Consider the following 24,101-nt stretch of genomic DNA (forward strand, 5'->3'; position numbering starts at 1 on the left):
TAAAATATGCATGCCACGTTAGTTGTATCAACAATGTTTGTTCATTTATCAAATCTTATAACAAGTTTTGACAACAAGTATAAAAACGCAATACTTGCCATAAAGAACCGAAGAACAACAAAACAAATAAAAGAATTGTCAAAGTGCAAACAACAACAAATAATCAAACAGTTTACAAACAACACAGACAACTACAAAGCACACACACACACATACCCACACTTATTCTTGCAAGCCAAAGCAATTTATATTTGTAACCCTCAGACCACAAATGTCAGTTGCTCTAAATGTCAGCGAACAGAGCGGAAGAAAAAAAGTGATTTTGTGCAACAGCAGGATATGGCAGTAATGCATGAAATAAATGCTCGGATGTTGTGTGGTGGGGGCGGGTGTGGGATGCAGTAATAAAATCAAAAAACCTCTTCCACATCGTTAAATGAAATTTTTAAGAGCATCAGTTTTGCGGGTGCCAAACATTTTTGGCGGAAACCGGAAAAGTGCATAGCTGTGTTTGTGGCACCATAAAATCAAGGGGGCCACAGCAACAATGTTGCATGTAATAACCAAAAAATTTAATGATATTATTAACACACTATCTTCCGCTCTTGGTGGCAATCACTTCCTCCTCCTCCCTGGTTCGACAGAAAACGAATTTTGATGGCAAACCACAGAAACACCCAAACCATAAACTTTAAATTTGCCCACAGTTAACTGCTGGTTGGTTGGTTGCATCCTCTTTTGCGGGCGTTACAAAACTCAAGCACGTTTTTACATTTTTTATGAAGATTTTAACACAATATTGACAGAAACTATAAAAAAATACAAGCACTGGAATGAACGAAGTTTGCGGAATTTTGCTTAAATACACCAAAGAGAGAAATGATTATGGTCTGGTATTTGAATAATTTGCAGATGATTTAAACGAGAATAGGATGATAATGTAGTTGTTTGTTGCATGTCCTGCATAATAATTCCAATGGAAGAAATGTATAAATATTTGTACGAAGAAAATCACAGTGTACATATAGGTCATGGACTCAAAATGTTTAAAGATTTTCTGAAAACAACTAAATTTGTCTACTACTATAGATATTGGATTTTGTTAGTCCATCGTCTTGGAATTCCGATCTGGACAAACAAATAAAAATCGCCTCAAAGGAACGCAAACGCAAAACGAGAGAATGCAAAGGTGGGAAAGGGTTTTTAAGTGTGGTAATTATACCCTACCCAGACCCACCTTTTAGTATACTGACCCAGTCCCACCTTTTAGTATACTGATCGTCATATCTCGAGTAGCTGAGCTGATCTATACATGTGTGTCCATTATAATTTGTAAACACGATACATCCCACAGTTATGGACGAATCGTCGGGGAATTTTGCATGTAGGAGGGATTCCGACCAAAGAAGATACCTATTGTTTTTGGCAATGATTCGCCAATATTTTTGGGAGCCTCCCTCTAGAGGCCAAAATAATGACGCCAACATCACGAAATTTTACAGGGAGAAAGGGATCTGACCAAGGAACAATCATAGTTCTGTTCATGATAATCGCTTAATATTTATCGGGTCAAATGAATCCAGAATTTTGTATGAAAAAAGGTAACATTTACATTCAATTGTGTATATATTCACTCCTGAGGGACATAGATCGGAGAAGTTGACAGTATATCCAAGAAGAAGGTGCTGATGCGAGGGGCTTGCAAGAGGCCCCAAGAAAAAAAAAACACAAGAAAGTATTGGGTTAATTATTCTAAATATCTCGGTTTTATTGGGGGTATTCTTTTCCGTATTCAAAAACAAATTAATTACCTCTTATAATTTATGGTGGTGGCGCTGAGACCTGTTAATAACGCGTAGACGTTATGCGGCTAAGTTTACTCTAAGGAGGTTGGTCGACAAGTGAACACTGTGGTTCATGCAATCACAGAGGATTGCGGTGATCGCTGAGGATCGGTTGTCGTTTACAACTACATTAACATATTCCAATGGGAGAAAAGTGTCGAGCAAGGAGAGCAAACCAGCAACAACTACCGCACGGTGGCATCTGCACTCTACGGTCTCCGCTGAGGGAACTCGCCGAGGAGATGCCCGTGGTGTCAATCAGCAGACGTGATTGACTGATCTCGGGAAGTTGAGTCAGAACGTATCAAACTTATACAGATGGGTTGACCCTAAAATTGATACCAATAATATTATGATATATTATTTGGTTTCGGTGGTAATATTGTAGGGTATCATATGGTCGGTCCCGTCTGACAATACTGCTCACTCACTGTGTTTAAAATTAATTATACCCTTCACCACACAGTCTTGTCACCACATTATGTCTTTGTGCATATGTTTGTAACAGGCAAAAGGAAACGAAATAGACACATGGTTCATTTTGAGAATATGCATAGAATCAGTTTCTAAGTCGATTTATGCGTGTCCGTCCGTCCATCCGTTCGTCTGTTGGTGTTAAATTGTAAACAAAGTACAGGTCGCATTTTTGATTCGAATTGGATGAAATTTAGCACAGCTCATTTATTTGGCCCAAGGACGAAAATTATTGAAATTGGGAAAAATCGGTTCAGATTTAGATATAGCTCTCATATATATTTTCGTCCGATTTTAGTTAAATGGTGCACCAAGGTCCCTATATATCCTTCGATTTTCAAAAAAATTGGCATAGCGTACTGAATTAAGCCTAGAACGATGTGTGCTAAATTTCGTGAACATCTGTTCGATTTAAATATAGCTCCCATATATATTTTTGTCCGATTTTAAGCAAATGGTGCACCAAAATCCTTATATATCCTTCGATTTGCACGAAATTTGGCATAGCGTACTGAATTGAGTCTAGAATGATGTGTGTAAATTCTCGTGAAAATCGATTTCGATTTAAATATAGCTCCCATATATAGTTTCGTCCGATTTTATGTAAATGGTGCACTAAAGTCCCTATATATCCTTCGATTTGCACGAAATTTGGCATAGCGTACTGAATTGAGTCTAGAATGATGTGTGTAAAGTCTCGTGAAAATTTATTTAGATTCAGATATAGCTCCCATATATATTTTCGTCCGATTTTATGTAAATGGTGTATTAAACCCCGTACATATCCTTCGATTTGCACGAAATTTGGCATAACGTACTAAATAAAGTCTAGAGTGATGTGTGTTAAGTTTCCTGAAAATCGGTTCAGATTTAGATATAGCTCCCATAAATATTTTCGCCCGATTTAATGTGAATAGTGTACCAAAGTCCCTATGTCCCAAATTTCGATTTGCACGAAATTTGGCATAACGTACTGAATTATATCTAGAATGATGTGTGTTAAATTTCGTGAAAATCGGTTCAGATTTAGATATAGCTTCCATATATTTTCGTCCGATTTTAAGTAGGACCCAATGATCCAAAATATGTCTATTAGGATCAAAACGTGCATAAATTAGTCTAACCTTACCTGTGACAAATTTCGTTGAAATCCGTTCATATGCATATAGCTTTCATATCTTTTTTCATCCGATTTTAAGAAAATGTTCCACCAAACTCTTCATGTTTTTTTTTTCAGAATAGAATGACTTAATTACGTGTAGAAGTACAGTACAGTGTAAATTAGGCTCCAAATATTGATATTTGCTTTAAATAGATTTACATAACTTTATCCCATTGTAACAAATGAATGGTATGTTTATTCACATTTTGATGAAGGTCACATAATTTAGTTCATCCAATCTCATGTTAATTAATGGCCCATCGGATGCATTCTTTTAATATACCCATAGTGGTGAAGGGTATTATATTGTCGGCCCCGTCCGACCTTACTACTCTCCTTACTGGTTATTAATATGTTCTCTTGTAAAGCGAATGGAGGACAGGACTTGAGGAAATGAAATACTTAACAAATTCCATACTGTGAATTTTTCCATTGACATCGTTATTCCAACCTTTTGCAAATATTTGAACCAAATTCTAATATAGAACAAACAATATATTTTTCAAACCTATCGACAAATTTAATTAAATTATTTCTAACGCAATGAAACTGAAGACAATGGATAAATTTAATTTAATTTCCTTTCTGTTTGCTATTACAAAAAATAACAGATTTTTTTAGAAAATTTAATTAAGCACATAACAAGAAAAAAACTGTTCATCTACATACATATTTATGTATATACCGATACAAACATCCAAACATTTATGGATCGATTTTTGTAAGTTTTTTTTTCCTTAACAATTTCCTCAATTTAGAACAGACATGTAACCGAAATTAAATAAAAAATATATTTTCATTTGAAATGGACATTTGGACACTAGTACACATTTTGACATGGCCAGTGTAAAATCCTTGAAGACAACAAAAAAACCTTAAAAAGAAATGACACAAATTGCCACAAGAATATCCGAGCACCTTGTCAAAAAGACATGTCCAAGTAGTATTTATCGGTATCTACTTTGAGTGATTTATGGTTCATTTTTACATTTTTGGCATAGTTATTTGTAGAATTTATACACACACATATTAGAAAATACAAAATGTATGGCATATTGGTGTTGGAAGTTATTTTTTATGTATTTTTTATTAAAGAAAATATTCTCTTGAACAATTAAAAACATTGTTGAGTTCTTTCGGGCCGAACTTTGTTTACCCTTCACTATGATGGGGGCATTCAAAAATCCCTAAAACGATTGGGACATTTATATGAGAGCTATGTCCTTGTATATCTACAGACTAAGGATGGCATAAAGAGTTAGAATCTAAGACGAAAAACCGAAAATGACACTAGGCGATGTAGAAGCATGGAGTTAAATTGAGGCACATCATAATGCCAAAATATAGTAATTTCTAGTACAAAAATGAACCTTTAGTACAAAAGGGACCTTTATATGGGGTTATGTGTCCAACATTCCCTATATACCGAATACCGGTGAATATCGAGGTGAATGTCGAGGTTTTACAAACAGAGTGACACCTTATGGTGGAGAGTATAAAAATGAGAATTCAAAACGTATAATTACTGCCAATTCGGACATATAGCTAGGAAGGGATTCAAACAATTCAAGTTTATGGTTTTGATGTCCTTGATTAAATATTACACTGTGCAACAAAAAAAATATATTTTAAAGAGGCTATAAAGAGACGGTATCGGCATTTTGAAAGTTTACGTGTGAAGGTAACTAAAAAAGGGAAAAGGGGGCAATATTTCCCACTTCCATTTGGTACAAACTCGGAATAAGATCCGTGCTAAACCGCAAAAGAGTTGTCATATTTTTTTTTAGATTTTTGACGTTTAGGCTGATTTTCGAGTTTTGATCTATTCTGGGACTAATAGTACAACTTTTTTATAATATTTTGACCTGCTATAAGCCCGTTTTAAAATGAGTTTTCAATCATTTTTTAAAAAAAGGATAGAAATGACCCCTTCAGAGAGTCGACTGAGTGTTAACGTATTGGACATAAATATAAATAAAAACCAGCAAGGAAAGTAGTAAAGTCGGACAGGGCAGACTACCCTTCATGATACCCTTCACAACATTGGGTATATTCAACAAATGAATCCTAACAGACGCTGCATTTTAAAGGACCAATAAAATGAAATTGGATCCATAAAAATTTCATTCTGCAACCGATACTAAATTTTTCATTTGGTCACATATAGAAGCTATATCTAAATATAAATCGATTTCAGGAAACTTAACACACATCATTCTAGACCTAATTCATTACGCTGTGCCAAATTTCGTGCAAACCGACAGATATATAGGGACATTGGTGCACCATTTACATTAAATCGGACGAAGATATATATAAATATATAGGAGCTATATCTAAATCTGAACCGAAACTTGGCACACATCATTCTGGACCTAATTCAGTACTCTGTGCCAAATTTCATGCAAATCGAAAGACATAGAGGGACTTTACCTTAAATCTGACGAAACTGTATATGGGAGCTATATCTAAATCTGAACCGATTTTCTCGAAACTTGGCACACATCACTCTGGACCTAATTCATTACGCTGTGCCCAATTACGTCCAAATCGAAATATATATAGGGTCATTGGTGCACCATTTACCTTAAATCAGACGAAGATATATATGGGAGCTATATCTAAACCTGAACCGATTTTCAGAAACTTAACACACATCATTCTAGACCTAATTCATTACGCTGTGCCAAATTTTGTGCAAATCGGAAGATATATAGGGACTTTGGTGGACCATTTATATTAAATCGGACGAAAATATATATTGGAGATATATCTAAATCTGAACCGATTTTTCCCAATTTCAATAGGGTTCGTCCTTGGACCAAACAATTGAACTGTGCCAAAGTTCATCCAAATCGGATCATAAATGCGACCTGTACTTTGTTCACAAAAATACATGGACGGACAGACGGACATGCGTAAATCGACTCAGTAAGTGATTCTATGCATATTCTCAAAAGGAACCATGTGTCTATCTCGTTTTCTTTTATTACAAACATATGCACATAGACATAACACCCTGTACCACAGTGTGGTGAAGGGTATAAATATAATAAGGATGCAAATTTAAAGCTTCGACAATCTTCTGCGAATTATATATTTATAAAATCCGCGCTTTTAGCCTGTATAACAAATATTTACGTTTATTTCTTGGTTGGACCTTAAAAAATTACTCGCATAGTTGTCTGATAGCCCTTTGAATAATATTCTTAAAAAATTGATTGTTAAAAAATTCTTTAAATATCCACAGTTATAACATCCAAAAAAAATATTAGAATATGCGCTAGAATAGCTCTACTATACTTCTTAGCATTCCTTTGTATTCAATATTTATTGATCTCCATTTACTGAAATGTTATCGCACACACATTTTTCCCTTTACATTCGTTCACATTAAAAATCTATTGTCCAGCGATAGAATTTAACTAAAAGCCTTATAAAAAATGCACCTACAATACGATTCTTATGAAAAAAATACCTTTAAGTCATATCAGAATGTTCCTACATCCGCTGTACTACAAGGATACCATAGCATTTGGCTACTAATTTTTTAATAATGCCATACAATGTTACAAACTACCCGTATAAGAATTTATCTCCGGGGCAACTATCCTTTTTTCCTAGAAAAGAAAAAAAAACGGACGACATTTAAACTTATCAAGGATTAAAAGTATCACAATAGAAAAAGCTGCAACACCAATAAGAACAACAACATGATAACTTTCCAAAAGGGCCGGAAGCATTGTAGTTTGTAGTTAAGCTTCTCGTTGTTGCTGTTATATATTTATAGAAATTCCTATAGGCGGAGAGGAGATACAGAGTATAGTATAGTTTCATTATTGGTAGTATAAATATTATGTGAGACATATAAAGGTATTCACGAGAAAAATGTGGTTTGCAGTCATGTTGGTATCCTGAAGGACATTAATTTTTAACGGTTTGTTTATTTTCACTTTTTTTATTAACATATGGGACACGTGTAGCCTATTCATATTCAGCTATTAAATAATTCCATAGGAATATTGGATACATTTATTATTTCTGAGAAATAATACGAATCATATGTTATTCCAAAAAGGAACTTTGTAATTACATATTTATTAAAATGTGAAAATATATATTTATTTAAATGGTCAGAAAGGTCAGGTTGGGTTTGGAAATGGATATTTACACATTTTTTTATTTAATTATATTCTGGTATGGATATATACTGGATGGATATGTATGTTAAAAAATGTTATTTAAAAATAAATTTAAAAAATGTGAAGAGTGGAGATCCATAAAATATTATTAAAAATCCACGCCTAAAATAGTGTAGGTTGTTGTATAGTATGGAGGGTATATTAATTTTGTCATTCCGTTTGTAACTCACCGAAATATTCATTTCCGACCTTGATCAGAGTAAAATTCTATGACGATCTAGCCATGTCCGTCCGTCTGTTGTAATCACGCTTCCGAAGGAATTGAGATAGGGTGCTGAGGGTTGTCTTTTGTCTGCAGGCAGGTCAAGTTCGAAGGTGGGATATTTCGGTCTACGTTTAGGCATAACTCCCATATAAGGGTACCCCCAATTTTCGGTATTTTGGGGTTCTTGAGCGCGTATTTCAACCGAATTCGCTGAAATTTGGTACATTGGGTTCTTATTGGGTACCAAATGTCTCCACAAAAAATTATAAATACAGGTCCACTTTTTCTGGTCGCCCCCATATAACGGTACCTCCTTATTTTCAGTATTTTGGGGATTTTGGTCGGATTTTTTCAACTGAATTGGCTGTAATTTAGTACTTTGAGTTCTTAATAGATTCCAAATCACCCCACAAAAAATTATGAATATAGGTCCATTTTTTCTGGTAGCCCCCCATATAAGAGTGCCCCCAATTTTCGGTATTTCGGGGTTCTTGAGCGCGTTTTTCAACCGAATTCGCTGAAATTTGGTACATTAGGTTCTTGTTGGGTACCAAATATCTCCACTAAAAATTGTAAATATAAGTCCATTTTCTCTGGTAGCCCCCATATAAGGGTACCCCCAAATTTCGGCATTTTGAGGTTCTTGAGCGCGTACGGTTCGATATATATGTTAACTATAGACCGTATTTAGGCTTAGACGTAGCCCCTGTGTGGGAGGTACCAGAAGGCATGGACCGATATTCCCCAAATTCGGACTTGAACTAAGTTTGAAAGACATAATAAGATGGACTGAAATCAAATTTTTCTGAAACGGATTTGGTCCAAAGAAACATGGCGTCTAGAACCAATATTTCGATGAGGCACATTTTCACCGTGTGAAAGTGTATACACACTAATTAGCCATAAGACTGAGGGTATAAATTTCTATTAAAAATTATTGTTTACATAATCGGTTTGTAGAAATGTCGGTATAGGTCCTTTTTTTGGTATGTTTCCTATATTTTCATTTCAAGAACCTGCCAGTATATCTATGGTGGAGGGTATCCGGCCGAACTTAACGCTTTTTCACTTGTTTATAAATAAACTCTTATGATAGTGGAGGCCCTTGAAAAACTGTTCGTTACAAATCCACATAGGGTCAATGAAAAGGATATTCTTTAAAAAATCCTCGTTTAAGAGTGTAGTGGTCCTTGAAAAAAATTGCATTTAAAAATCTGCGCTTATGTTGGTGAAAGTCCTTGAAAATGCTTTGCTTGGTCCTTGGAAAAAAATATTCTTTAATAAAGCGACGGCTAAGGGGGTGAAAATCGACTTGCATGTATTATAAATGATTTTATGAGTTCCATTGGAGTTCCTTGAATAATATTGTCTACAATATCCACGCCAATGGCTGTGGAAGTTCTTGAAAAATCCTTTAAAAATTCACATTATGACGGCAATATTTCTTGATAAAATATTATTTAAAAAGTTGAGGGGTAAAATAGTGAAACTGCTGGAAAAATAATGTTTAAATAATCTATGCTTATGAAGGTCCTGGTAATTTTAAGAAAATAGTTATCTGATACTTGTATAAAAACTATTCATTAGACAAGGATAAAAGTGTCGATCGGTGTGGCAGAAAGATATATATCCTCAGCCTTCGACATATGCAGTATTCCTTTTTCGTGACGCTATTTTGTTTGGCAGAAGTTTGCGGAATCACTGCCTAGTGTCAATGTGAACATTGTTTAATTAATTTTATTATTTTGTGGCAGTTTGGGGAGGGTATACCCTAGGTATCTGAGGAAGTTGACCTAAAGAATCCATATTCGAATTTAATGTAAGTTTGGTAAAAAACCATTCGTTTCTTGTAACGTTTATTTTTTATATGTATGCCAGAAGGAATGAGCCGATGGGTCCATTATCGGGCTTAATATAGTTTTTGGCAAAAACATTAATCAAAATATTTAATCAAAAATATTACGATGTGCAAAGTTTGAATCATAACGAACACTCCAACATAATCATAACGACAGGGTATGTACCAGAAGGCAGATAGGCCTTTGGACTTGATCTTGGTCAGGTTGGGGAAAAAGAAATTATGAAAATGTCGATAAAATCGGAAAAATTATCGAAGTTGACAGGCATGTTAGCATTCTTAACATCTCCCAGAAGCGGGTTTAAATCATTTACACAAAGCTGGATTCAAAAAGAAGTTCGATGTTTGGGTGCCACGCCATTTAACAGAAAAAATAGTATGGATCGAATTTCCATCTGCGAAGCCTTGGCCAAACGGAATGAGATAGACTCATTTCTTAATCGAATGGTGACTGGAGATGAGAAACTGATCACATACGATAACCCTGTGTCAAAATTATCATGGTCAAAGAGCGGTGAAGCACCTCAAACGGTGGCCAAACCAGGACAAATGACCAGGAAGAATCTGCTATGCATTTGGTGGGACTGGAAGGGAATTATTTATTATGAGTTGCTTCCATATAGCCAAATGCAAAATTCTGATCTCTACTGTCAACAACTGGAGCGTTTGAAGATTGCAATTGACCAGAAACGGCCAGAATTGGCCAACAGGATAGGTGTCGTGTTCCACAAGGACAACGCTAGGCCACACACATCTACAGTGACTCGCCAGAAACTTCCGGAAGCTTGGTTGGGAAGTTTTAAGGCATCGATGTTAATTAACGGAAAAAATAGCATGGATGGATTGAATTTCCATCTGCGAAGCCTTGGCCAAACGGAATGAGATAAACTCATTTCTTAAGCGGATGGTGACTGGAGATGAGAAACTGATCACATACGATAACCCTGTGTCAAAATTATCATGGTCAAAGAGCAGTGAAGCACCTCAAACGGTGGCCAAACCAGGACTAATGACCAGGAAGATTCTGCTATGCATTTTGTGGGACTGGAAGGGAATTATTTATTATGAATTGCTTCAAAAATTGGTATCTAGGGAGGATTGTGAAAATCGACTACTAGAAGTTTTTTTACAAATAGAGAGCAGAACTTCTATGAGAGAGGCATTATGAAGTTACCTTTAAAATGGCAACAAGTCCTGAAACCAAACGGTGCATGTTTGGCCCAAATCGGACATTCCGAAGCATGTTAAATAAAGTCCTATAGTTCATATAAAAATATTGGATTTCTTTTTCCCCAAACCTAATATTCTTTCAATATCTACTCCTATAGCTCTGATATTTCTTAAATCCACACTAAGTTGTCTCATAGTCCTTCAGAAAATATTCATAAAACAATCCACGCGTATTTGTCTGATAACACTGTGCGACAAATTCGAGGTTATGGTCTGGTGGGTGGAAAATTCTTATTGGGAGTAAAAAAGTCTGGTGTTTATATGAAAACCCCAGAAGGAAAAATTCGCCATAGGTCAAAGTTCGGAGATATGGCTTGATCATTTATTGAAACGTACTCTAATTATCACAAAATGTGATTTTTCATCCTCGCAATATTCTACAAAAATGTTGCTCTTAAGATTTTAGGTGGGGTCCTCAAAGACAATAAATCGATGTTCACTATTTTAGCTGTTTTTTTTTTTTGTCACTTAAGCCTTCTATGTAGGTAATCAATAACATGCCTTATTATGTAGAACTCTCGGATTTGTCCAAAATATTTTCTAGAAACATATAAAGTTATACCGAATACGTCAAGAACTAAATTTGGAGAAAAAACGGTTTATACATTTTTAAACCGGATATTCAGATTCTATCAGCTCATGAATGTATCCATTCTGTGATTCTCTGTGAATCCATATAATAACAGAATTATTCACACTTGTTGTTCACCATCTTCTTCTTCATGGAAATTAATGCGTTTGAGATATTTCTTCACATAAAAATTGCCATCATTTATTTAAACTTACACAGTTAGTGGTCTGTGTGACACAGTCTATCTCACTCACACTGTAGTCATTTTTATTTTACTCCTTGAAAAGCGTTAAAATACAGGTAGATAGTATCACACAGTATCAGCATAAAAAATGGATGGAAAAAAATCCTGTATTTTTTATATCTGTCGGATGTACGACGTCATATGCAAATGAGTTGTTGTCAGAGATTGAGTGGAGCAAAAACAAAAAGAGCCACTGACATGACAAAAACATAAAAAAATAAATATTAATGTGGGTCCAAGCGGAAAATAACAAAATTATAATAAAATGATAATGTAGGGAAATTTATGGCCTTCGTAATAGAGATAAATAGATTTTTCTCGTGGGCTTTCTTAATAAATCTTGTCACAATACATCTCTATAATGACAGTAATAATTCATTTTTCTTATCTTCTACAAGGGTAAAACGTAATTTCCTTAAAATTATTCAACCTCTTCTAATAATTTTTCATAGCGGGATAATTTTGTAAGTAAAATAAATTTGATATTTTATCAAAAGTCACCTGTCCGTAAAGTGATAAAATATGTTTAAAGCTCTGTGTTTTTTTCTCACAAAAAGAGAAAAAGGAATGAAACAAAATATTGGAACATTAATCCTTTTTGGTTGTCAGGATTATGATTTTCTGACACATTGCATTGTAAGCTTTCACATGATATGTGAATGAAAGATTGCAAATGTAAGTGCCCATTTTTTTGTGTAAAATAATAGCATATCTGTTGGCGACATTTTGAATGATATATAAAAATTAAACGTATTAAATACGATATTAAAGAAATTTTAATTTTTGATGTTTTGTGTTGAACGAAGTATTTTTCTTTGTATGGGTTCCGGGTATTGCGTTGTAACTTGACGAAATTTTTATATGAGAATCTGCAAAACTTTGTATGTATGCAGCACGTGCTGACTAATTTTTGTACCATAGTAGGTACAACACTCCACCATAAGGTGAAATGTATAATCAATTTGCCATTCCACATTCAAGACCTCAAAATAGTTTTCGTAGACGATTTAGCCCTCTTCGTCTCTCTATTGAAATTACGATAGATATCGCAATATATAATATATATAAATCTATGAAACTTTACATATACATTGCTATCACTCCTAGAATATTTATACCCTTCACGACACTGTGGTACAGGGTATTATGTCTTTGTGCATATGTTTGTAACAGGCAAAAAGAAACGAGATAGACACATTGTTCCTTTTGAGAATATGCATAGAATCACTTTCTGAGTCGATTTATGCATGTCCGTCCGTCCGTCTGTTGATGTTAAATTGTAAACAAAGTACAGGTCGCATTTATAGTCCGATTTTGATGAAATTTAGCACAAGTCACTTATTTGGCCCAAGAAAATTGCAGAAAATAGTTTCAGATATAGCTCCCATATATATTTTCATCCGATTTTAGGTAAATGGTGCACCAAAGTCCTTAAAAATCATTCGATTTGCACGAATTTTGGCATAGCGTACTTAATTATGTCTGGAAAGAGGTGTGCTAAATTTCGTGAAAATCGGTTCAGATTTAGATATAGCTCCCATATATAGTTTCGTCCGATTTTAGGTAAATGCTGCACCAAAGTCCCTGGAAATAATTCGATTTGCACGAATTTTGGCATAGCGCACTGAATTATGCCTAGAATAATGTTTGCTAAGTTTCGTCAAAATCGGTTCAGATTTAGATATAGCTCCCATATATAGATTCGCCCGATCTTAGTTGAATGGTGCACCAAAGTCCCTATATATCTTTCGATTTGCACGAATTTTGGCATAGCGTACTGAATTAAGGTCCAGATTTAGATTCAGATTTAGATTTAGCTCCTATATAGTTTCGCCCGATTTTATGTAAATGGTGCATGGCCGATTTTGGTATAGCGTACTGAATTAAGACTAGGATGATGTGTGCAAAGTTTTGTGAAAATCGGTTCAAATTTACATACACCTTCTATATATATTTTCGTCCGATTTTATGTAATTGGTGCACTAAAGATCCAAAGCTAGGCCGATTGAAACAACATACTCAAGTTTATATGAATTAATATCTGGCAAGTTTCCTTGAAATCGGTTCAGATATAGATATAGCATAGCTTCCATATATCGACGCCTCCGAACCATAATATGCTAAGTCAGAAAAGTGAGTTTTTCAGTAGAAGCTCTCAAAGTATGGAAGTTTCATATATCTTACGGGCCATGCTAAGTACATTTTTGCTTATAACTTTGGTTTGGTGGCCGATGATTACCAAAATTTCAGAGAATATAAATTAAGGACCGTATTATCTAAAAACGTTAAGAACTTTAAAACATGCTAAGTCGACTTAGCATACTATGGTTCGGAGGCGTCGATATAATTTATTCATAATTGTACACCAAATCATCAATGGGTGTCTGATTGACATTAAATTTTAAACAGTGCACCATACTGAATAGCGTGTGTCAAGTTTGCTTTAAATCGATTTACAAAATTTAGCATAGGTTGCAGAATGACATGTGTAGGGATTGATGTTAGTCGGTTTAGATATAGATAAAGATCACATATTTAAGTTCGTTTAATTTCATATCAATGTTCCTTCGAAAAGGCGACGTCTTTTACGATACATATGTAGAATATACCCAAAGTGCTGAAGGGTATCATATAGTCGGTCCAGTCCGACTTTACTACTTTCCTTACTGGTTTTAGGATAGTCCCAACATAATTATAACCCCATAACTTGGTTGCTTTTGGGAGTTTGGGCACGTTTTTCAACCGAATCGACTGTAATTTAGCATTTGTAATTATCATGAGCAACAATTATCAATATCGACCACATTCTCGTATTTCCCCTATGTACCACCCAATATTCGGAATTTAGACTCGCTTTTCAACTGATTTGGTTATAATTTGGAATTTTGGAAATTTGATAAAATATTTTCCTACCAAATATTATTATTAGTCCTCACAAGGCGTGGATTTTTTAAAGAATATTTTTCATGGCCCTCACAAGGCGTGGCTTTTTTAAGGGATATTTTTTATGGCCCTCACAAGGCGTGGATTTTTTAAGGGATATTTTTTATGGCCCTCACAAGGCGTGGATTTTTTAAGGGATATTTTTTATGGCCCTCACAAGGCGTGGATTTTTTAAGGGATATTTTTTATGGCCCTCACAAGGCGTGGATTTTTTAAAGAACTTTTTTTATGGCTCTCACAAGGCGTGGATTTTTTAAGGAATATTTTTTTATGAATCATATGTATACCTTGTGTAATTAGTCTTCAGAAAATCCAATTATGGAATTTTGACTGTGGTACTATAATGTAGGTTCTTTTGTCAAACAATTTTGACAACGTAAAAAATAACATAGGCTTTTAATAAAATTATTTTGATAAATAATAACAAAAGTTAATAAAATTTTAAGTGAATTCCAAAATTATTTCCAAAAAACCATGCAATCTCTGGCCAATTTCAATTGTCGCACCACGTGCAAACATCGTGAATGTCAACGTCACGCCAATTTGGGTGTTATCGATCAAAATCTAGAATGTGAATGTGTTCGCGACGATTTAAATGTTTCCTCGATGTTTTTGGAAAATCTCATTGATATCTCTCATAGCTTGGCCCAAATAATGATTCTATGTGGTATACACGAATGTAAAGCCAAAACATCTGTGGATATAATCACCTATTCGTTCCTCCACTACGATTTGGTCTGCTACTGTCTAGATGCCAAGCCGACAAAACGTTTACGCAAGGAGGATATTTTTCATGAATTGGGTCGAAAGTGTCTTATGAATCGGGTGGAGGCCCACTTGGCCTATACAATAATAAAACGTGGCTTTAAGGCATTCTACTATCGGCCACATGACGAGAAATCCGAGAAACCTTCATTCTCCGAAGAATGTCTTTATGTTCATGCGGCAAAGAAAACAGCAGAATCCTATGCCCAATTCGATGGTTTGAGTTGTGATGAACAACGCGGGGTGGAGGCCAAAATTAAGGTGATCTATAAGAAATTCTACGATCGCATGCAATCACGAAAAGCCAAACCCGTTAGTGGAGAATGTAATTGTTGTTTCTGTACTAAGAATCGTGGTCATTTGATTTACACCAAACCACCACCATGCTCGGTGCAGAAACAACAGAAAGATTCCCCTAAAAAGCCTCACTCCTGCCCCCATTGCTGTAAACGTAAGACGGTACGTAAATTTATCCATGGCAAAGCGATACAGGCCACATGTCCCGTCTGTCATCGTTCACGTAAATTCTGCTCCTGTGCCAAATATGATTTTCGAATTGAATGGGTCAACAGTATATGGGATAGACCTGATATGCATCTTTATTATGAAGAGAATATTGCCAAGGTGCCGCAGAAGCCATTGGGTGGATGTAGACCTCAGGGTTCGGATCATGATCATGAGGAAGATGTTGGAGATACTGTGGAAGCCGATGAAGTTGTTGTCGACGAAGATCAAGATTTGAATGAGGATGAAGGTCAGATTGTTGAAGGTGAACAAAACAATGAAGAAGCGGAGGATGCTTAGAGGTTTCGATTTAATGTTGTTATGAAGAGCATTTAGAAATAAAAATTGGAAAGTATTCGAATTTTATGCTGGTTTTTCTTAATTTTTAATCGGTATTAATCATTTTTATTCTATGTAGAGGTCTAAGTAATTTAGCGCACATAACATTTGAAGTAGAATCTTTAAATTTGGTATGAGGATAGAATATAATACACTTTGCTATACTCCTATGACACCTGGTATTGTAAATGGTATATATGACACGTTTGGTATAGCTCCCATATAACGGTACACCAAGGAAACTTTAATTTCAAAATTCTTGTTCTTTAAAAATGAGAAACAAAAAAAAGAGAAGCGTAAACTTTGGTTAGAGTTGTCTTTTTTCCGTAGGCAGGTCAAATTTTTTGAAGAACTTTGTATGACAATGTTTTTACATATCCCCGTAAAATGATCTCCATCCCATCTTCGATATTTTAAAATTTTTTGTCGAATTTCCTCAACGAAAGGGCTTTCATTTGGTCTCCGAATTCTGGAAAACACATTTGCAGACGTTTTTAAATGTCGGTCCATTTTCTCACATAGCCCCATACTGATTTTAGGTATTCAAAAGTCTCGCTTTCCAACCAAGATAAATTTAATTTGAAGAGGTTCATTTCCAGAGGTTTAATCTATGCCGATTTAATTCTTTTGGTTGATTGTACTTAAATACGTTAAGATATGGCAAAAAGTTCTAAGAAAGACGACATTTTCAGCAGGCAGGTCAAATTTATAACAGTAACCCCAAATGTTCTGCGTTATGAGGGATTTGAGGGTGTTTTTAGGCGAATTCGCTCTAAATTGATACATTGGGTACCAAATCTCTCCACTAAAAATTATAAAGTATCAAATTGAGACTAGAATGACGTTATTACGTTTTGTTGTAGTATATACCCAACGTGATGAAGGTTATCGTATAGTTGACCCAGTCCGATTTTACTACTTTCCTTAGGCATAGCACCTCATATAAGATCTGTAATTCCTACACGATGTGAAAAGCCCCGAATAACGTTTGTATCTAAATTGCATTATTACATTAACAATAGCTTGGTATTGTCGGTATAGGTCCTCTTCTTTCAAGTTACTGAGGGTATGGTGGAGGATATCCAAATCTCCTCGTTCTTAGCGTAAATAATAATATAATGACTATAAATGTTAATACGGCTGAAATAAAAATCGCAAAATCCTTCGCAAAAAAGGACAGGTAAATTTTAATTTTTTTACCACTGATTTAACACTTAGAGTACTATTTTGCCTCCGAAAGTCGAGTGCCAATATACAAAAAAAAAAATTCGCATAAAATTTTTAATGTTAGGTTATGTTTTGACATACCACTACTTAAAGATCAACGTAGATAATGGTTCTAGCTGGATTTTCTAACCGAAGTAAAAATCCGAGGTTCAGAGTGTGACAAATTTTCTGTCTAAAATGTTTCATTGTAGGTGCATATTGCGGTATAGCCTCCACATGAGGATATTTTGGAGGTTCTTGCATTATATTGTAATGGAAAATTCTGTTCCTTACAGCTCATTGTCATCAAGTTGACATCCCGAGGTGTTTATTTGAATTATTTCTCCCCACTTTAAGATCCCGTTTCATTTTACGCATTACGAATCTGGCTGGATTTTTGAGCCAATGTATTCTCAGAATATAAATTCAGATTCCGCTTTTCGGAATCGTTTTTATACCCTTCACCACACTGTGGTACAGGGTATTATGTATTTGTGCATATGTTTGTAACAGGCAAAAATAATCGAGATAGACCCATGATTTGCCCGAAATTTGGCATAGTGAAATGGATTAGGTCTAGAATGATGTGTGTTAAGTTTCCTGAAAATCGGTTCCGATTTAGATATAGCTCCCATATATAGTTTCCCCCGATTTAAGGTAAACGATGTACCAAAGTCCCTATATATATCTTTTGATTCGCCCGAAATTTGGCATAGCGAAATGAATTAGGTCTAAAATGATGTGTGTTAAGTTTCCTGAAAATCGGTTCAGATTTAGATATAGCTCCCATTTATATTTTCGTCCGATTTAAGGTAAATGATGTACCAAAGTCCCTATATTTATTTTTCGATTTGCACGAAATTTGGCATATCATACTTAATTAAGTCTAGAATAGTGCACGTTAAGTTTCGTGAAAATCGGTTTGGATTTACATATAGCTCCTACATACATTTTCGTCCGATTTAATGTAAATGGTATACCAAAGTCCCTATACATATTTCGATTTGCACAAAATTTGGCATAGTATACTGAAATGAGTATGGAGTGATGTGCGTAAAGTTTCCTGAAAATCAGTTCAGATTTATATGTAGCTCCTATATATTTTTTCTTCCGATGTTATGTAAATTGTGCACTGAAGACCCATAGTTTGTCCGATTGCCACACAATTTTGTACAATAATCTGTAGTTAATATAAGTTAATCTCTGCCATTCTCATTGAAATCGGTTCAGATTTTGATATAGCTTCTACATATATATTTTCGTCCGATTTTACATAAAATAGACACAAATTTTGTACAACGTACTAAAGTTTTGAAATGTGGAAAATTTTGAAATCGGTTCAGATTTGGATAGAGCTTCTATATATATTTTCTCCCGAGTTTTGGTAATTTTGTCATATTGTAAGAAGCAACCCTATATCTGAACAAATGAAAAATTTAGTATAGGTTGCAAATTTAGAAGTCTGTTAGCATTCGTCTGTTGAATATACCCAAAGTGGTGAAGGGTATTATATAGTCGGCTCCGACCGACTTTACTACTTTCCTTACTGGTTTATTATTAATTTTTCTTTGAAGCATTTGAATAACGAAGTCTTTCAAATACTTATTAGTTAAGATACTTAGTATAGTAGTAAGAGAGTGGTCTTGAGAGTGGCGTATGGCTTATACGTAACCTAAAGATAGATTTAAACATTGGTTAAAGGTCGAGATTGGTACGAAATAAAATAATTTCTGTATTTTAAGAATTTCAGCATTTGTATACATTTTTTATTTTCAGCGGGTGGTAAATCTGTCTTACTAAAAATTACCAATATCTCCACTTGATTACATATATTCCCCCTAAATGTCATTATTTTGTTATTTCAGGCATGATTTTTAACCGATTTGGATTTTAATTTATTTTTTAAGTTCTAATTGGGTGGCAAATCTTCCTACCGAAACTTATAAATACGGGTCGATCTTTAGGTATATACCACCACAGCCTCCATGATGATTGAAATAATATGATATTTTGGGAATATATCAATTGGTTTGTCATTTCCATATTAGAATATCCTTCCTATCGGAAATCCGAAACAATGAATTGAAATGTTACAATCGACTTTTGATATCTGACTTCAAATATCTAAATTATATACTTTTAAAGTTTGCAAGAAATTTATAACATATCGACATTTATTAAGAATTACACAATAGAAATACAATACATGTTTTGTTAATTAAATTCCGAAATAGTTTTAATAACCATTTTGCATTCTATAATTACTTTCATGTATCTTGGTAATCTTTACAGAACATTTCCTGACTAACTAAATAATTCCAAACACACACACACAAACAACTACTTCAGGACACACACAAAGGTAAGTATCTCATAAAAATATAATGCCGACCTGACAACATTCTTCTTAGTAAAATAATTGTAATTAATGTATCTAATTTTCAAAAATTTACATACATACACACACATACTGTCGTGCATAAATTATTTTATGCATTTAATATTAACATGGCCCATGGAAGAGCTTTTACAAAAAATTATTATTTACAGCTCTACGTGATGTAGTGGTGGTGGAGGAGTTAGTGCTTTGGCCTTTGGCCAGACAGTTAGGTTAGAAAATTAATACAGTATTTTTCGGTTAATTGACCCTAATTGGTTAATTGGTTTCCACGCTTAATTGAACCACATGATGGGGCAAAAAATATTTCATAGGAAAATACATGTAAATTTTCTCGGATAATTAAACCCTGTTAATTGATTTTCCCGCTTAATTGGTTCAAAATTCATGTCATCAAAAATAAATTTCCTTTTACTTTTCACCGGTTAATTGCATAATAATAATTGACAAATAATCTGTCATTTTTACATACATATTTGACATAATTTAATGTTTATTGATAAGGAAAAACTTCGAGAATGCGTAATTTGTATTTTAAATTGGATTTTTTTTAAATCATTAATAGTTCCAATTATACGTGATTACTGTAATTGAACAAACTATTCAATTAAGCGGGTTCGGATAATTGGTTCCTCGGTTAATTGAACAAAAATTTGTGCAAATTTCGATGTGCAATTAACCGAAAAATACTGTATAAGGCCTTTGTTGTTGTTGTTGTTGCTGTTAATGTTGAAATATGATCATAATTATACCACTGAGCATTCTATTCATGACCAGACCATGTTCAAAATCAAACCATTCATTATGAAAAATCATTTTTGTAAAATATATTATGTTTTCTGGGCATTCACATAAGACATGATAATGGGTGTTGAATTGTGCTTGTGTTAGAAATAAATGTCCTTAAGGAAGTTCATACCTTTTAAAGGTAAGTGTAAAATATAAAAGGTGAAATTGTATATGTAAATGATCCCAAGGGCAAAGTCGGTTGGGTTTTTGATAATACTTATGTGTGTGTATTTTAATAAGATTACTGAAAAGATTCTAATTTTTATTTGGAATTTGCAGATAACTATATCCGAGGGGGTTTAAAAAGTGTTTGTATTTACTTTTTATTATGACTCAGAGGATGTTCGTGAATTAATATTCAATATTCACAGTCAACCATAAGCGAATAGGGTTGTTAACTGGTACTATAAACTTAATTTTCTTCTCCACAATTTCGACAGTTTACCCCATCCTTTATTATTGTAACATGCCTTAGGCGTTTCTATCTTAGTAATTTAATGGGGTTGTATAAAATTTAAAATATTAATATTTTACCCCCCACCAAAACGTGTACTAATTACTATTTTTAGCGGCGATTATTGACCATAAATTCCGGATAATATAAACTGACCACCGATCAATGTCTAAAATTTCAAACAACTATCATAAAAGTTAAATTTGAAAACTTTTACACTTGAATATAAAAATTAATATTTATAATGGAACAGTTGAATAACAACAGCCTAAGCTGAATCAATTGCTAGGGGTAAAACTTGACCAACAAAGGGAAAGTTGATTTCGGTTTAAATACATTTGCCAATAGGGGTAAATTAGGAAATCTGCAATTTAAATATGGTCAAAACAGAGTCAAACCTATGAAGCAATTGCAGTGTATTATTTGTTTACGGGTTTGAATGGAGCAAGGAATACTATTCGTCCAATTATTAATCCTATTCTAAATTTGAATTTTAAATCAACTGTTAATTTCCTATTCACATGGAGGGTTAACAATTTCCACACCATTCACAGCTATGTTGTGAGGGTACTATATGTTTGTGTGGCCCCAAGAGTTTATAACGCCGTGAAATATTAATCTTAGACCACCCTTTTCAATTCAGCTATTTATATATTGAATAGCTGAGTCGATCTAGACATGTTTATCCATCCGCTCTTCAATTATAATTTTTAAACAAAATATAGACCGCAGTTATGAACAATTCGTCGCGGAATTTTGCATTTAATTCCGGTTCTGGCTAAAAAATCGATTACTGTCTTTGACGCTGATATTACCCGTGCTGTTGTATGGATCTGAAGTATAAGTGCTTGTGCAAGCAGATCAGAGAAAAATTCTCCGGAAGATCTATGGTCAATCTGCGTCGTCGGTGAACATCGCCGTCGAATAAACTATGAGCTATACCATCTATTTTCTGACATCGATATAGACCGACGTATCGAGCTGCAGCGACTACGTTGGCTACGCCACATAGTGAGAAAGGATTAAGATGCCCCAGCTCAAAAGGCATATAAAAGCGAGCCAAGTGATGGTTCACGCAGAAGGGGATAACATCTCGGAAAATGGTCTGTCAAATTGAAATATTTTTTTAAGTTCAAAATAGATTTCAAATCTTTGAGGGTAAAAAACATCTCTGCAAAAAAAACCAGTGAGCGGAGCAGTATAGTCGGACGGGGCCGACCATACGATACCCTACACAACTACCACGGAATTCTAATTTTCTGCGGGTGTTTACTCCGAGCCTGGGCAATATTTCGTGATATTTGAACCCTCTTGACCGATTAGAGGTCAAAAACACCTCTTCCTTACACTGACATATTTTCCGAATATTACAGTCCTTCTAATTACTTGTCCAGATTCCCTTCACTGTGGGTTGCATGGTGAAGTTCGGCTTACAATTGTGGCCTATAAATCGACTCAAAAAAATACAAAAAAGAATAAGATTTCGGTCCACTTTATCTGATCATCACCGAAAATTATAGGCGTTGTACTTGACCACTAATGGAACCTCATGGAACATTTCAAATCGATCAGCGTATATTTCCGCCCTCCAGTGTGGTAATAGGTTACTAAATAATATATGAGTACGTAAGCACCTGTAAATATTTAATTGTAACTCCCGCATCCGAGTACCTACGACTATATAATTAATATCAATTTGAACGTCAACCACTCCTCTTGGATATACTATCAACTTCTCGGGTCTATATCATTCAGTGGTAAATATATACGCTATAGAATACAAATTTTGTAATTTTTCACACAAAAGTTAGGGTCCATTTGACCCGCTAAATATTGACCGATCATTATCAAAACAAGCATGATTTTTCTTTGGCCTGATACCCTTCCCCATGCAAAAATTCGCGGTGTTTGGGCCATAATTGCGGCCTCTGGAGCGACCAGAAAAACCGACAAAAATAAAGTTTTTGGTCCATTTCATCCCCTAAATATTAACCGATCTTTTCCAAAAACAATAGGGGTCTTCATTGGCCAGAACTCATCCTACATGCAAAATTTCGTGAAGATTGGTCCATAACTGTGGCCTGTATCGTGTTTACAAATTATAATGGACAGACGGACGGACGGACACACATGTCTAGATCGACTCAGCTAGTCGAGATATTACGATCGGGACCAATATTTCGCGGCGTTACAAACTTTTGGGGCTGCACAAAGCTAAAATACCCTGACAACATAGTTGTGTAGGGTATAAACAGTAGGGAAAGTAGTAAAGTCGGACGGACCGACTATGCATATGTATCCTAACAAACGTCAACTTTTCGAAGGAACACTGACGTGAAATTGAAGGAACTTAAATATGTGATACTTATATACCAAATTTCGTGCAAGTCGAAAGAAATGTAGAGGCTTTGGTGCTCAATTAATATAAAATCGGACGAAAAAATATATGGGAGATATATCTAAATCTGAACCGATTTTCATGAAACTTAGCACACATTATTATAGACGCAATTCAGTATGCTATGCCAAATTTCGTGCAAATCGAAAGATATATGGTCTTTGGTGCACAATTTACCTTAAATCGGACGAAAATATATATGGGGAGATCTGATCCGAATTTCACGAAAATTGGCAGACATCATTCTAGACCTTATTCATTACGCTGTGCCAAATTTCGTGCAAATCAAAATATTTCTAGGGACTTTAATGGAATATTTACCTAAAATCGGGCGAAGCTATATATGGGAGGTATATCTAAATCTGAACCGATTTTCACTAAACTTTTCACACATCATTCTACACTTAATTCAGTACGATATGCCAAAATTCGTGCAAGTCAAAATATTTCCAGGGAGTTTAGTGGACTATTTACCTAAAATCGGGCGAAGCTATATATGGGAGCTATATCTAAAT

General features: G+C 34.6%; 1 protein-coding gene across 1 annotated transcript; it reads left to right on the top strand.

Moving 5' to 3' along the window:
* Positions 1–15,207: 15,207 nt before the first annotated feature.
* LOC133330088 (uncharacterized) lies at positions 15,208–16,302 on the top strand. Its single transcript, XM_061538556.1, has one exon. It carries the CDS (start codon positions 15,208–15,210, stop codon positions 16,300–16,302), a length of 1,095 nt encoding a protein of 364 aa, XP_061394540.1.
* Positions 16,303–24,101: the final 7,799 nt, after the last annotated feature.

The sequence above is a fragment of the Musca vetustissima genome, unplaced genomic scaffold, assembly GCF_032173495.1.
Source record: "Musca vetustissima isolate MV318-11 ecotype Yass unplaced genomic scaffold, APGP_CSIRO_Mvet_v1 utg102604, whole genome shotgun sequence".
NCBI lineage: Eukaryota > Metazoa > Arthropoda > Insecta > Diptera > Muscidae > Musca > Musca vetustissima.